General features: G+C 37.7%; 1 protein-coding gene and 2 non-coding genes across 3 annotated transcripts; 1 reads left to right on the top strand and 2 right to left on the bottom strand.

Annotated features, from left to right (window-relative positions):
- The first annotated feature begins 5319 nt into the window (after positions 1–5319).
- Positions 5320–9000, top strand: LOC123870493. Its single transcript, XM_045913819.1, has one exon. The coding sequence runs from the start codon at positions 5320–5322 to the stop codon at positions 8998–9000; it is 3681 nt and encodes a 1226-aa protein (XP_045769775.1).
- A 3156-nt stretch (positions 9001–12156) lies between these two features.
- Positions 12157–12228, bottom strand: Trnap-ugg. The gene has a single exon. It is a non-coding gene; the product is annotated as a tRNA-Pro (tRNA).
- A 1502-nt stretch (positions 12229–13730) lies between these two features.
- Trnap-cgg lies at positions 13731–13802 on the bottom strand. Its single transcript has one exon. It is a non-coding gene; the product is annotated as a tRNA-Pro (tRNA).
- Positions 13803–14296: the final 494 nt, after the last annotated feature.

Raw genomic sequence — 14296 nt, 5'->3', positions numbered from 1 at the left:
TGTTACAAATCTTAACTACCTGGCTTCCGTCAAAGCATATTTCCTAAGATCCTTCGGTTTGAGTGACACGGATGACCGAATAATTTATGTCCATTACTTTGAAGTCGTTAAGTTTTAATGCGCTCGTTTACACTGGTGACAGTTGGTGACGCTTCGGGCGCCATTTTGATTGTTATCGATTTATCGGGGAACAATGTTTAGGTCAGGGCAGGACTTCGGAATGTCGGTCATTTATTTGTTAACAAAGTCACTAGGAAGTAGGAACCTATCAGTATAAACATTAGAAATTACTCGTAGTTAGGTAGGGTTTTCATAGTTTACGCATTACTTGGTTTTGGCTCGAACACGGCTCGAAGGACCAAAAATGTATTGTTGTCGTCTACCGATAGATGTCCACATGCCCACGCATCGCTGCAGGACATAGGTAGGTCTCTTTTAGGCATGTCCATACTACGTCGCGATCTTGCGCTGCCTGTACTATTTAGCAAGTTCCTGCGAACCTCTATGCTGCGAACTGTAACGCTTCGACGTCATCTTACATCTGTCATCCAGAGTGGGATCTGCAATAAATGTATCATTCATCATCATCTCAAACTATCGCCGTCGATCCACTACTGAGCACAGGTCTCCTCTCACAATGAGAAGGGTTTAATCTATAGTCCTCCACGCTAGCCAAGTGCGGAGTGGCAGATCTCAAATACCTTTTAAAACATTATGGAGAACTCTAGGCATGCAAATTTCCTCACAATGTTTTCCTTCTCCGTTACGGCAAATGATATACAATTGCTTAATAGGTAGGTACGCACATAACTCGGAAGATAGAAGTCCGCGCTCGGGATCGAACCCGGAGTCCTGAATATGAGGCCTACATCTTAACTACTGTACCTACCTACTACTACCGCAATAAATTATCTGTAGTTTTGTATAAATAGCACGTGTGAGATGTTAGGTATCTACCATTAGCTAATAGATAAAATAGTTTGAAACTGTTTTCATATTCTTCTTCTTCTTCGTTCTTAACCTTAAGGTTTTAAATATGACACCTACTTACCGACTTATTTTCACAGAAGGCAATAAAGAATGTTCCATGCAACATGGGCGATATCTTCATGGGTTATAATTCTTACATCCGTATTAACAAATCGATAAATAATTTAATTCAAGGAGTGCTCTCATAGCCTGGAGGGAATGCCGCTGTTGAGGTAGGTAATTTAAGATTAATAATGTAGGAGTTGTTTGCTTTTAAAATGAAGAAGCTTGTGGAAAGGATGATAAAATAACAATAAGTATAATAAATCAATTATTGAGTAAAATTATATCAGTAGACAGGAAACATTCCGAGATATCTTTGTTCTGACTCTGTTCAGAGTCTTAGCCCGAAAAATTATGACTAGGTAGGTACGTAACAGAAATTATTAAAGGAAAGCTCCAAATAAAAACCATTGTAGATATTTATACAAACAAGACGAATTGTTATGGAAGCTTGTCATAAACTTTAGTACCTACTCAATAAAGTTGTTTTCGGCCATTCGTCATTTAGTAAAGTAGTCATTCAGTTGTATTGATTATTTTACCAATTAATTAAGACAGTTATACGACTTTTATCTTCACTTAAAAGAAGATTTTTTTTCGTAGTTGGTCTTTGCGATAGCGTTTTGTTAGCAATAAACTTAATATAACCGGTTGATGGAGCCACCTATGAAATACGGAGTTTGAGTCCAAAAGGCTTAGTGGTAGGTTGTTACTAAAGGGGTCAGAGGTTCAAAGTTACTTAAATCTTAACTTAAGCTCACTTAGAACTACACGGTTGGTATAGTCTTATAATCGGGTGGTAAAGGGTTCGATTCCTGGCGGGGACTGTTTGGGAGTTTAGGTATAATTTCTATAAGTATTATTGTCTTTGGTCTGGAGTTGGACATGTACGTCAGGCTGTACTTAATACTATGTGGGCTTCACTAGATGATTACTGCATGTATTGTCACAGTCAATGTTTCGTTAATTTCGGCTTCAAAATTAGAGACAACAAAATTGTTATACCAAAAAACTTTGTTTAGGTAAATAGAGCTTGAAAATTTTAGAAATGTTTTTTCCGGTGTAAACTAAGTGACATTCGGAGGGACATGAAGCCTTCTACAATGTTGCTACTAAAGACTTCGTGCGCGGGAATTAGACAATTCCTGCAAAATAAAACTCATCTTATTTTCATACACGTGCCTGAAAAAATAGTATCAATTAAAGAAGCTAAAACAATGGCTACCTATAGCTTAATTATATTTATATTTTGCGAAAGCTGGTTTTGCTCACTGAAATAATAATTATATTATCGTAATCATAGACTTACGATTTTTTCGCTACGATCGTAATTATAAATGTCATCATAAGAAGACATACGTACCTAACACTTTTATTTATATATACAAGATGATGCCCGCAGCTTCGCCCGCGTGGACTGGTCAGATCTCCTGCAGCATCAGGATTAAGGAGTTGGAATCCAATTTTTTTTAAATTGGATTCCAACTCATTTAGATAGAATTTAAAAAAAATTACGCAAATCGGTTCAGAAATCTCGGAGATATCAGTGTACCTACATAGGTAGAAAATCATAACTCCTCCATTTTTCAAAGTCGGTTAAAAATGTATACTATGTTACTCCTTGGTTAATCCTCTACTTGTCCGTGAAAGTCTCGTCAAAATAGGTTTAGCCATTCGGATGATTAGCCCGTTCAAACAAACAGACACTTCAATTTTATTTATTAGTAGTATAGATATAGATTGTTGGGAGGCGGACAAATTTGCAAGAAGCCAGAGCGGCAGTTTCTTTCTAATTTAAAAATAAAATAAAATGTGTAACGTATTGTAACCAAGGAACATATATACTCTTTTTCTGTAACTGACATGTAGAACTGTGATGTAGAATAAAAGACTTGTCGCCAAACCGTTTCTTAATTCTTTTATTGTGTAGAATTTTCCAACTTACGTGTTTGTACCTATCTGGTGTAAAACAAATAATAAAAGTAAAAGTTGTAAGAGCCCCAGCTGCTGCAAGGACCTGTGGGCCGAGGACACCATCCAGATGGAACAGAGGCCCTTAGAGCCCACCGAATTTGTACATGGCCCTTCAGAACCGGCTTGGATTGCTCAAAGAACCTTCAAAATGAACCAGATCGCAGCAGCTCTTGGCAAAATTTAAGTGTAACTTTGTTCAATTTATTGACAATTTAGTGAATTTTAACGGTTTTATCGGTTATACATGCAGTTGTAATAGTTTTTTTTGACATTGTTTGATATGATTTTACATTAATTTGACTTATTTTACATTAATTTGACTGATTTTACATGTTCTTTGTATTGACTGTATTATTTGAATAGTATTGACATGTATTTATGATTAATGAAATAATTTGATGATAAAGTAATGAAATTAATGATTATTGATGACATAATGATTGTTTTTGATACTAAGAGACATTATTTTATATGAATAATAATGCTATCTCTGTGAATTAATGAATTTGTTGATTTGACTTTAAAGTCTTTCACTGTAGCCTTTTGACTGTAATTTAATATAGGAATTTGACTTTAATTTGTTAATAGCAACTGTTTGGTGGCACTAGACATTGTTTTGTTGTTAAATTTAACCATTGGACTTGCATAATTGAATTAGAAAAAGGTATAATTTAGATTGTTTCAGGGGCAGACTTACTGCATATTTTGTTAATAGAATTAAAGCGTACTTACTGTATCAATTTCAGGCCTACTCGTGCTTCCCAGAGGAACGTTAAAATGAGTGAGAAAACAGAGAAAGAACTAATCAAAACTCGAGCTAGCTTCAAGGGGCGTTTGACAGCGTTCTGTAATCACCTCAAGAGTATAGGAGACTCATTGAATCCGGTGCAGGTAACTGAACTGCAGCTGCGTCTTGGTAAGTTAGATAATTTATATCAACAATTCGACGAGGTGCAGTTGAGGATAGAATGTTTGGTCGATGACATAGATACCGTGTTACCCGAGCGAATTGAATTTGAATCTACCTATTTTAAAGTCCTTGCGAGAGCACAAGATCTTATCGCTCAGAATACTGAGACAGCTAATGAGGGTTTATGTAGTGAAAAGGGCTCGTCAAAGCGTGGCAGCCAATTAGTTAAGTTACCTACCATTGCTTTACCAAAGTTCAGCGGCTCTTTTAATAATTGGTTAGAATTTCGTGACACATTCTCTAGCCTTGTGCACTCGAACGAGGACATCAGTGATATTAATAAATTTCATTATCTCCGAGCATCGGTAGAAGGGACTGCGGCTATTGTCATTCAGTCTATTGAACTAAGTGCGGCCAATTACTCTGTGGCATGGAGTTTACTATGTGAGCGGTTTGATAACAAGCGCCTTCTAATTCAAAACCATGTGAGTGCTCTTTTTAACATTGAATCAGTAAGTCAAGAATCTTCAGAAAACTTAAAGCGTTTAATAGACTCGGTGAATAAGAATATTAGGGCATTGGAATCGTTGGGTGAGCCAACATTACATTGGGATACCCTACTTATTCACATGTTAAGTAAGAAACTTGACTCAAAAACGTTCCGTGAGTGGGAAGAATTTAAAGGTAGGTTACCGAAGGATACTTACATTAAGTTGGATTCATTGTTAGAATTTCTGCGGAACCGTGCAGATTTACTTCAAAATATTGAAACGTCCCGTGTGAAACACAGTCCTAATAAACCTAAGTCCAATTTTACAAAACATAAGAGTTTAGTGTCTAGTGTGGAACCGAAATCTGAAAACAGTGTGCAGTCAAGGTCCTGTCCTAAATGTCAAGGCGATCATTTTCTGCAGAATTGCAGACAATTTCAGGCTCTGAGTGAGCAAGAACGACGGAAGATATTACCACAGTTTAAAATTTGTTTCTGCTGTTTCAGGCCCGGGCACCTGTCAACTCGGTGCTGGGGCCAGCGCTGCAGGAAGTGTGGACGCCGTCATAACATCATGATTTGTACAGCTGAAAGTCAGAGGACTCCGAGTGGCTCACATAGTCAAAATGATAAGAGTCCTACCGGAGCTATGCCTAATGTTGAGGTGCCGAGCAACTCACCATTATGACTACTGTCATCTCATGATGAGAGCATAAAGAAAGACAACCCAGGGCATGATGTATTTTTATCAACTGCACTCGTGAAGATTTATGATATCCGGGGTTGTGATCGGATAGTGCGAGTGCTACTTGACCCTGGGAGTACAACTTCTTATATGACAGAGAAACTGTGCAGCTTACTTAATCTGCCTTTTTTAAGTGTGAATGAGCCTATATTTGGAATAAATAATTCAATGTCTCTGTCATCCAAGTTGTGTCGAGTATCCGTCAAGTCTCTTAATGAGAGTTTTTCTACGGATTTGGTTTGCTATGTTCTGCCTGCTATTACAGATAATGTACCTGGTCGTGAGATAGATATTTCTAGTCTGAGGATTCCAAGTGATATCTTGCTAGCAGATCCCCACTTTTATAAACCTGCGGGTGTGGACCTTTGTATAGGTTCCGATGTTTTTTGGGATTTGTTAGGTTCAAGAAGTTATAGGCAAGGTTATGATAAACCTGTTCTTTGGGAATCCAGATTAGGCTGGTTAGTTGGTGGACGACTTGTAAATAGGCATAACTCAAATAATCGATTTAACAAGGTATGTTGCTTATCTACAGATGTTTCCGGGATGTCAACTTCTCTCAATGATGACATCAATGCAGCTTTGTGTCGGTTTTGGCAACTTGAGGAAGTTAGCTGTCAGTCATCATATTCTGCGGAAGAGAGAGTGGCCGAGGAACACTTTGTGAAGAATATGTCGCGTTTAAAAGATGTTCGGTTTTGCGTCAGAATTCCTTTGAAAAAATCACGTGACATGCTTGGTGACTCTTTCGAACGCGCCAAACGTTCTCTCTTTGCTATTGAGCGAAAGTTTAGAGGTCAACCATTGTTTAAGCAACGTTATATCGATTTCATGTCTGAGTACCTTTCGCTTGGTCACATGACAGAATGTGACTTTAGCCAGGCTCAGTCGGGGAACTTTATACCCCACCATGGTGTTATGCGTGAAACTAGTTGCACAACTAAGTTAAGGGTTGTTTTCAATGCCAGCAGCCCCACGACGTCCGGCGTGTCCCTGAATGATCTTCAAATGGTGGGACCGACGGTTCAGGATGACCTTTTGTCAATTTTGTTGAGATTTCGAACTCATAAAATTGTATTAGCAGCAGATGTTGAGAAAATGTACCGGCAAATTGTTGTACACCCAGAGGATAGAAACCTGCAGTTGATTGTGTGGCGGAGGAGTTCCTCTGAGCCTATTAAGACGTACCAGTTGAACACGGTCACATATGGAACAGCCAGTGCGCCATTTCTGGCGACTAGGTGTCTCAAGCAAATTGGTCTGGAATGCAATGATGCTGAGGCAAGAGAGATTATTCTCCACGACTTTTATGTAGATGACCTTCTAACTGGTGCGAACTCATTAGAAGAAGTTATAGAAATACGAAAAAAGGTTTCTGAAGCCCTTTCTTTGGCTGGAATGCCTTTACGAAAATGGAAGTCAAATGACTCTCGTGTTGTTTCATCCCAAAATGAAGAACCACCAGTTTGTCTGAACATGGGAGACTCAGAAGTCAGCAAGACGTTAGGTCTCAATTGGCAGGCTAGGTCTGATGATCTTCGTTTCTCAATCGATTCTGCACCGTCAAATGTGCTTACAAAACGGGGATTGCTTTCAGTCATCGCACAGATATTTGATCCTTTAGGGCTTTTGTCTCCATGTGTTATTACCATGAAAATGTTGTTGCAAAAACTGTGGTTGCATAAGCTTGCTTGGGATGATCAGTTGCCATTAGATATTGCTAAGACATGGTGTGAGATTCTTGAAACCTTACCAGTGCTAAACACTTTAAGGATCCCTCGTCTCATTCTTTGCCATTCATATACGAGTGTAGATCTGCATATATTTTCGGATGCCTCAGAAGGTGCTTATGGTGCTTGCTTATACGTGAGAAGTATCGACGCGGAGAATAATACCTGTGTTCGTTTGTTAGCAGCGAAGAGCAAAGTCGCTCCATTGAAGCCGAAAACCATACCACAACTTGAGCTCTGTGGCGCTTTAGTGGGAGTGCGGCTCTATGAAAAGGTGAAATCGTCTCTGAGAGTTAAGATAAGGCATTCAACATTCTGGACAGATTCCACAATTGTTTTAGGCTGGCTTAAAATGCTGCCCAGCAGACTTACCACCTTTGTTCGCAATCGCGTGGGCGAGATTTTGGAAAGGACTCAAGACTGCTCATGGAGGCATGTTCCGACAGACAAGAATCCAGCAGATCATTTGTCGCGTGGTGTCAAAAATACATCCATTCCCTCGCTTGATTTATGGTGGTCAGGTCCAAGTTTCTTGAGACAGGATATGTCACAATGGCCTTCACAAATTGTAACAGTCGAATCTTTGCCGGAAGTGCGATCCGAAATATCATTGCTTTCAACTGTAAATGTGAAAGGTGACACGGATTTTATACGTTTCGATCGCTTTTCGAATTTTCTTAGATTGCAACGTTGTATGGTGTACGTGATACGATTCATTAAGGCTTGTAAAAGGCAAGCAAGTAATGATTTTATTTCAGAGGATGAACTCCAAAATGCCTTGAATGTGATGATTAGGATATCTCAAAAGGAATCATTTTCAGAATATGACCTATTGATGCGAAAGCAAAAACTACCTTCTAAGAGTCAGCTTCTGAAGCTTAACGTTTTTATGGACGATCAAAACATAATGCGTGTTGGCGGTCGGTTAGAAAATTCTTCATTTGCTTACGAAAAGAAACATCCTATTTTACTACAGTCCACACATAAATTTACAAAACTTTTGTTTGATTTTGAGCATAAAAAATTAATGCATGCCGGGCCGCAGTTACTTTTAGCGTCTATTCGAGAGAATTATTGGCCAATTGGGGGACGTAATTTAGCTAGGTTGTGCTACCATCAGTGCATACTGTGTAAACGCATGCAAGGCAAAGTGATTGCGCCTCTTATGGGTAACTTACCATCATCGCGGTTGCTTCCTGGGGGTTATCCGTTCGAGTGTACAGGGGTAGATTATGCGGGTCCTATTATGTGCGCTAATCGTCAAGGTAGAGGATGTCGCCTCGTTAAAGTGTACATTGCTATTTTCGTTTGTTTTACAACCAAAGCACTTCACGTGGAGCTGGTAGGTGACTTATCGAGTGCTAACTTTTTGTCCGCGCTGCGCAGATTTATTTCTCGCAGGGGAAAACCAAAGCACATCTACTCTGACAACGGCACCTCGTTTGTTGGCGCCTATAAAGAAATAGGCAAATTTTTAAAGGACAGCTGCATTTCGGTATCCGAATCCGTTGCCAATGAAGGTATTGCATTTCACTTCATACCTCCTTATTCTCCTCATTTTGGCGGTCTTTGGGAAGCAGGAGTAAAGTCTGTTAAGTATCATTTGCGCCGCGTCTTAGGTAATAGTAATTTTACGTATGAACAGTTAAATACAGTGTTAGTGCAAATTGAAGGCTTATTAAATTCGCGTCCTCTTACGCCGCTATCGTCTGATCCCAACGACTTGCAACCCTTGACACCGGCACACTTTCTCATTGGGCGACCACTCACTGCTCTTCCTGTACCCAATTATGAAAATCAACCAGTGAATCGTTTAAATAGATATCAACGTATTGAACAAGTACGCCAGCATTTCTGGACCAGATGGAGTAAAGAATACATTAGTGAGCTGCAACACAGATCGAAATGGCAAGTACCTACCTCTTCACTAAACGTAGGTGATCTTGTTGCTATCAAAGAAGATGGACTTCCGCCATTGAAATGGAAATTAGGAAGAGTTGTAGCTGTGTATCCAGGTTCTGATGGAATAGCTCGCGTGGCGGATATCAGGACAGCCAGTGGAGTGGTCAGCAGATCGTTTAGTAAAATTTGCCCACTTCGAGAAGAATCTTCTGGTTGAAAGACAAGCTTTCAACGCGCGGGGGCATGTTGGGAGGCGGACAAATTTGCAAGAAGCCAGAGCGGCAGTTTCTTTCTAATTTAAAAATAAAATAAAATGTGTAACGTATTGTAACCAAGGAACATATATACTTTTTTTCTGTAACTGACATGTAGAACTGTGATGTAGAATAAAAGACTTGTCGCCAAACCGTTTCTTAATTCTTTTATTGTGTAGAATTTTCCAACTTACGTGTTTGTACCTATCTGGTGTAAAACAAATAATAAAAGTAAAAGTTGTAAGAGCCCCAGCTGCTGCAAGGACCTGTGGGCCGAGGACACCATCCAGATGGAACAGAGGCCCTTAGAGCCCACCGAATTTGTACATAGATGTAGGTATTAGTTAATAAAAGGCTTTGATTGTGGCCTCCGTACTGCCTCCGTAGTTTTAAAAGACTATAATCGTCTCATGCGCAGCCTTCCATATGATAGAGCTTTAGCATCTAACATAGCACAAAAGTATACCTAGTGGTTGGGCCTTCTTTCATGAAAAATACTTTTGTTGAACAAAGATCTTTTAAGAGCTAATGTAGACAGACGACCGATTTTCATCGACATTATACCGTTGTTAGATGTTATCCTCAACATGCTCCCACGTTAGAGCATGTTCAAAGTATGTTCTATCCTTCTCTCCGTTAAAATCGGATTTTGTCTGAATTTATTCCGATTTTTTTGGGAAGTCTGCAAAGTAACTTACATAACATTTGAACTCTTGTCGGTTCCACTATAATCGGTTATTTGCTATGGTAGTTAGTCATTAATGTACTCGTAAGTACCTACGGATACTAGAGACGGCGGCGCCTATAAAATTCTTTTCAAATTGTATTGAAACAACAAAGTGTAGAATGCAGAGAACGCGGATGTATCTTCATTAGTATTATGTTTATCAATTTGTTCTACCTTGTTACTTATGGCAAACAGTAATTAATAATTGCGCAGCTTGTTAGCGTGCAATAAAAAAGGTTTAATGACTTAATTTACCGATATGTTCAAAAATCAAAGTTTGATCAGGCTGGGCGCACATTGGGGGTCGATTTTGAAGTATGTATAAACTAAATTTATAGTATCTGCATCTTTTTTTTTAAATATCGTTAAAAACGACGAAAAACCAACATGAAGATCAAACAAGAGCAATCCAATTAACTTTTAGTTTGATGATTGAGCTTAGTCATAATTTTTAATGTCTTTAACAAACAAATCCACTATAGGTAATACAAGAAGCTTGTGCTTATTAAAACTGACTGCAATGTATGGTATATGGGTGAATTATTGAAGTCAAAGCCTACGTATAAAAACAATATATTATCTAAAATAACTTACGATCTATCCATAGACTAAGTTCGGTGCGTCTAAAAGTACCTATTTCACCGTTGGCGCCAAACTAATAAAAATATTACTAATTTTAGGTAGGTACAATTATAGCTCTATTAATTAGTTTGGCGCCAACGGTTTGGGGTTTTTTAGACAGGTAATAATTCCAAAGCCAATTTCAATCAAATAAAACGACGTCATTGGTACAATGACGTCGTTTGTTTTATGCTAAAAAATGTATTGAAAATTGATTTATGTACCTACGAGTAAGTATATTATATAACCCACTGTTCAACCCACTGATATGTCAATTAGGAAAGTTTTGAATTAGAATTAGCGCACTAAAAAAAAATTGTCAATTTCCGTTATTATAGCAATTTATTGTAATGTCTAATCCGAATTATAAAATATGTTACCAAAACCGGTTAGCTTGTTAAAATTCTTCGTTTTCTGACTTTCGGTATTCAATGATAGATTTTTTCTTAATTTATTGAACTAAAAAAATATTGGTATGAGATTACAATGCGTGGGTTCATACAGTTCGAAGTTCGTACGTATATGTAAATTGGCATTTCCAAAATAATATTATATCTATTACTTATCTGAGGAATTTCCATAATACGGTACTCAGAAAGTGAGACGATTTCTATCCAGAGAGATCGCATATTGTAAGAGCATTTAATGTAGCGCTCAACATGACCTGTGTAAAACTTTACAAAAAGACCAGTATACAACTAGTGTTATTTACATCATTAAAATCATTAATGCGCTGGGCTTACTTTTACTCTATCTGCCAATAATATCGCTATCTTTATCATAACATGTAATTTTTACAATCTATGCAAGCTATTCACGCGACGCGTGTCGCTAACCACAGAAGGTACCATAACCACCACCACGGAACCACACGGAAGGAACCATAGAAACCAGTAGTGTCACAGCGATACACCGCCTGCTGCAGCTGCCTGCAGTCGGCTACGGACTAGTACCTTAAGTAATAATATATAGGTAAATTAAAATATTTGTTCCAAGCTTAGGCATGTGTTTGTAATTATAAGGGGACGCTTTCTTTATACTAAGATAGATAAGATGTTTGCTCCTCTAGTAATATGACATCTCTGGCGATAACTCGATAAGATTGTATGAGAAATAAATACGGTTCGGCTCATTACTTGTTCTATTTTTCGATGGATACGTGGAACTTTTATCTGGATTTGAAATAATATCGATACCAGAGCAGGAAGTGATTTATTAAAATTTGATCGCCTGATCATAGGGGTGCTTCTAAAAAATAACAGGCTTTGTTGACTTTTACCGTGGGTGATATTATCCTTGTTGATGTTTTATTTATTTATTTACAACTATAATATGACGCCCGCGACTTCATCCGCGTGGATTTAAGTTTTAAAAATCTTTTTAACTTTTTGTTTTTCCGAGATAAGGAGTACCGTCTTTTTTCGTCTCGGGATGTAAGCTATAGCTATTTGTATTAAGTAGATGATACCCGCAATTTTTCGGAACCAAGATCGATTTCCTTCCCCAGGATGCAAAAATCAAAATTGGTTAAACACATAGGCCGTGAAAAGCTAACGGACAGACAGGCCACGCTTTCGCATATTAATTTATTTATTAATTTATTTTGTTAGAGATTTAATTTTGACTCGAAACTAGTTCGTGTAGGATACGCGTTTAATTTACGCGATTAATTTTATTTTTATAGTTTGTGGATATTTTTTTAGAAATGAATATAATTCGGTGTCAATTTACGAAGGTCGTATTTCTAGAATACTAGTAAAAGGAAAAAAGAGGGCTCGTCCGGGATTTGAACCCGGGACCTCTCGCACCCAAAGCGAGAATCATACCCCTAGACCAACGAGCCGCTTGGTCGAAGTGCTGAATTTTAAAGTCTTATGAAATACAAAACATACAGCCTTATTTAATAAACTAATGGACGCCTGATTAAACATGATATACCTACCTAGGAACTAGCGCACCGGCTTCACATTTTACACGGGTAGCCAAAGTAATTTTCAGGTAGGTATATTTTTAATAATATTTGTAGTTATTGTGAGTTGAAATCTCTTTCTGTAGTTTTTCAGATTTACGTTAAAATATTCGGTTTCAAAGTTACGCCAAATATTACCGTGGTTACGCGGTCTTAAAAAATTTCATACAAATCTTTGAGCCCCTGTAATTTTAAAACTACATATTTTTAGAAAAATCTAAAACACCACAGACACAGATATTAGTTTCTAGAATATGTGTGCAAAATTTCATGGACTTTGGTTGCTTAATTTTCAAATGAAATTGGAACTACGATTGTATGAAACGAGTGACGGAGAGAGCCCTGTTAAGTAAGCACTGCCTGTTGGGAAATTTTTGCAGATCCAGGCGTTTGGAGGGAACATTCTTGCTTTAACAGTGAAGGAAAATATCGTGAGGAAACCTATACGCTTGAGGCATACAGTGAGAGTTGTTCATAATGTTCCCAATGTATTTAACCAGTTACTGACGTTCGCTAATGCTATAATTAGTTTGAAAAAAAAAGGTCTCACTTCAGCATAAACGTAACGGAAGCATTTTATTCTAAGTATAATCTTATTGATAGACTTGTAAATGTTGGATACATTTCATCAGGTCAAATAAAGCATTTTTCTTCCTTGTCGCGTCCATGATAAGTATAATCTATTGGTAATTAAGCTGTAATATATTGAGCATACATGTTTTCTTTGGCTCATTAATGGATCATTACTCTTTCTTACGGTTCTTAGGCCCAACCGTACTTATTTATAAGAACATGTGGCCGTATTTCGTTATGAATGAGAAGCGACGGCAGTTATTATAAGTTGTGGCATTATTTTGACTGAATTTAATATATTAGATCCATTCAGTCTATTTAATTGCTAATTTAACTTATTACAATGTCGAAGCATTTGTGTGGCCAGTCACTTTCTACAAAACTGGTCTCAATTCCTTGTATCAAGAACTATGACTAGGTGATTTTCCTCAAACATTGATAGTTAGTATAAGTAAAAAAAACACCATAATTCTATAGGTATAAATAAAAAGAAAACTGTCAGTCTTATAAACATATCAACTTATAGCGCTGGCTCTAAAATCTTAAGATTTATGTGCCTACGTAGGATCTTTCTACAAAGTAGACCTCTACTCTGAGAAATGATTTTGGGAAATTCCTACAAGGTTTTAAAATATCTGAATTCGAGGCGCGGGAGAAGTCACGGGCATCAATTAGTTTATTAAAAATCAAGCAAATAGGTACATATACTTTTCCGTAAAAAAGCCTTAGTTTCTATTCAGCTCATCTCTTCAATAACATACATTTTGATAAGTTAATTGCTTAAATTTTAGTTTAAAAAGTTCGGGCTCGTCCGGGATTTGAACCCGGGACCTCTCACACCCGAAGCGAGAATCATACCACTAGACCAACGAGCCGATTGAAGTCCCGTCAAAAATCAGGGACATTGCTTTCGTTTATTCCCCAGGGATAAATAAACCTACCTAAGCCTATTACTACTAACTACATACTACCTAGTAGCTACCTACTCTTCCAGATAATGTCTAACATCTACCTATCTGTGAAAAATTTCTTGCTGTTACCAATTAGGTTGCCTGATATTCAAACTCCTTAAATGACAAGGGTTATTTAGACAGTTATTAAAATGAAGATTATTTCGTTTCGATTTTTTTCTGAATTTTCTTTACGGAAAATAGATTTTTTAGAAAGCAAAATAATGTTTTTTGTCAACGAAACTCCCACGCTTTCTCTCTCCGTTAGTTGCAATATGACGGCATCGTATTTAGTGGTTTTACAGCCTCTCAAGATGAAGTATAGAGTGTATTTTGTGATCAATTCCATTTTAGTGGGTGCGATATGGCCCAGTGCTGTAAAGAGCTTGCGGTGTTTTCGAATCGAAGAGAGCGATCGA

This window comes from Maniola jurtina, chromosome 12, assembly GCF_905333055.1.
Source record: "Maniola jurtina chromosome 12, ilManJurt1.1, whole genome shotgun sequence".
NCBI lineage: Eukaryota > Metazoa > Arthropoda > Insecta > Lepidoptera > Nymphalidae > Maniola > Maniola jurtina.
This window is presented reverse-complemented; position numbering and strand designations above follow the sequence as displayed.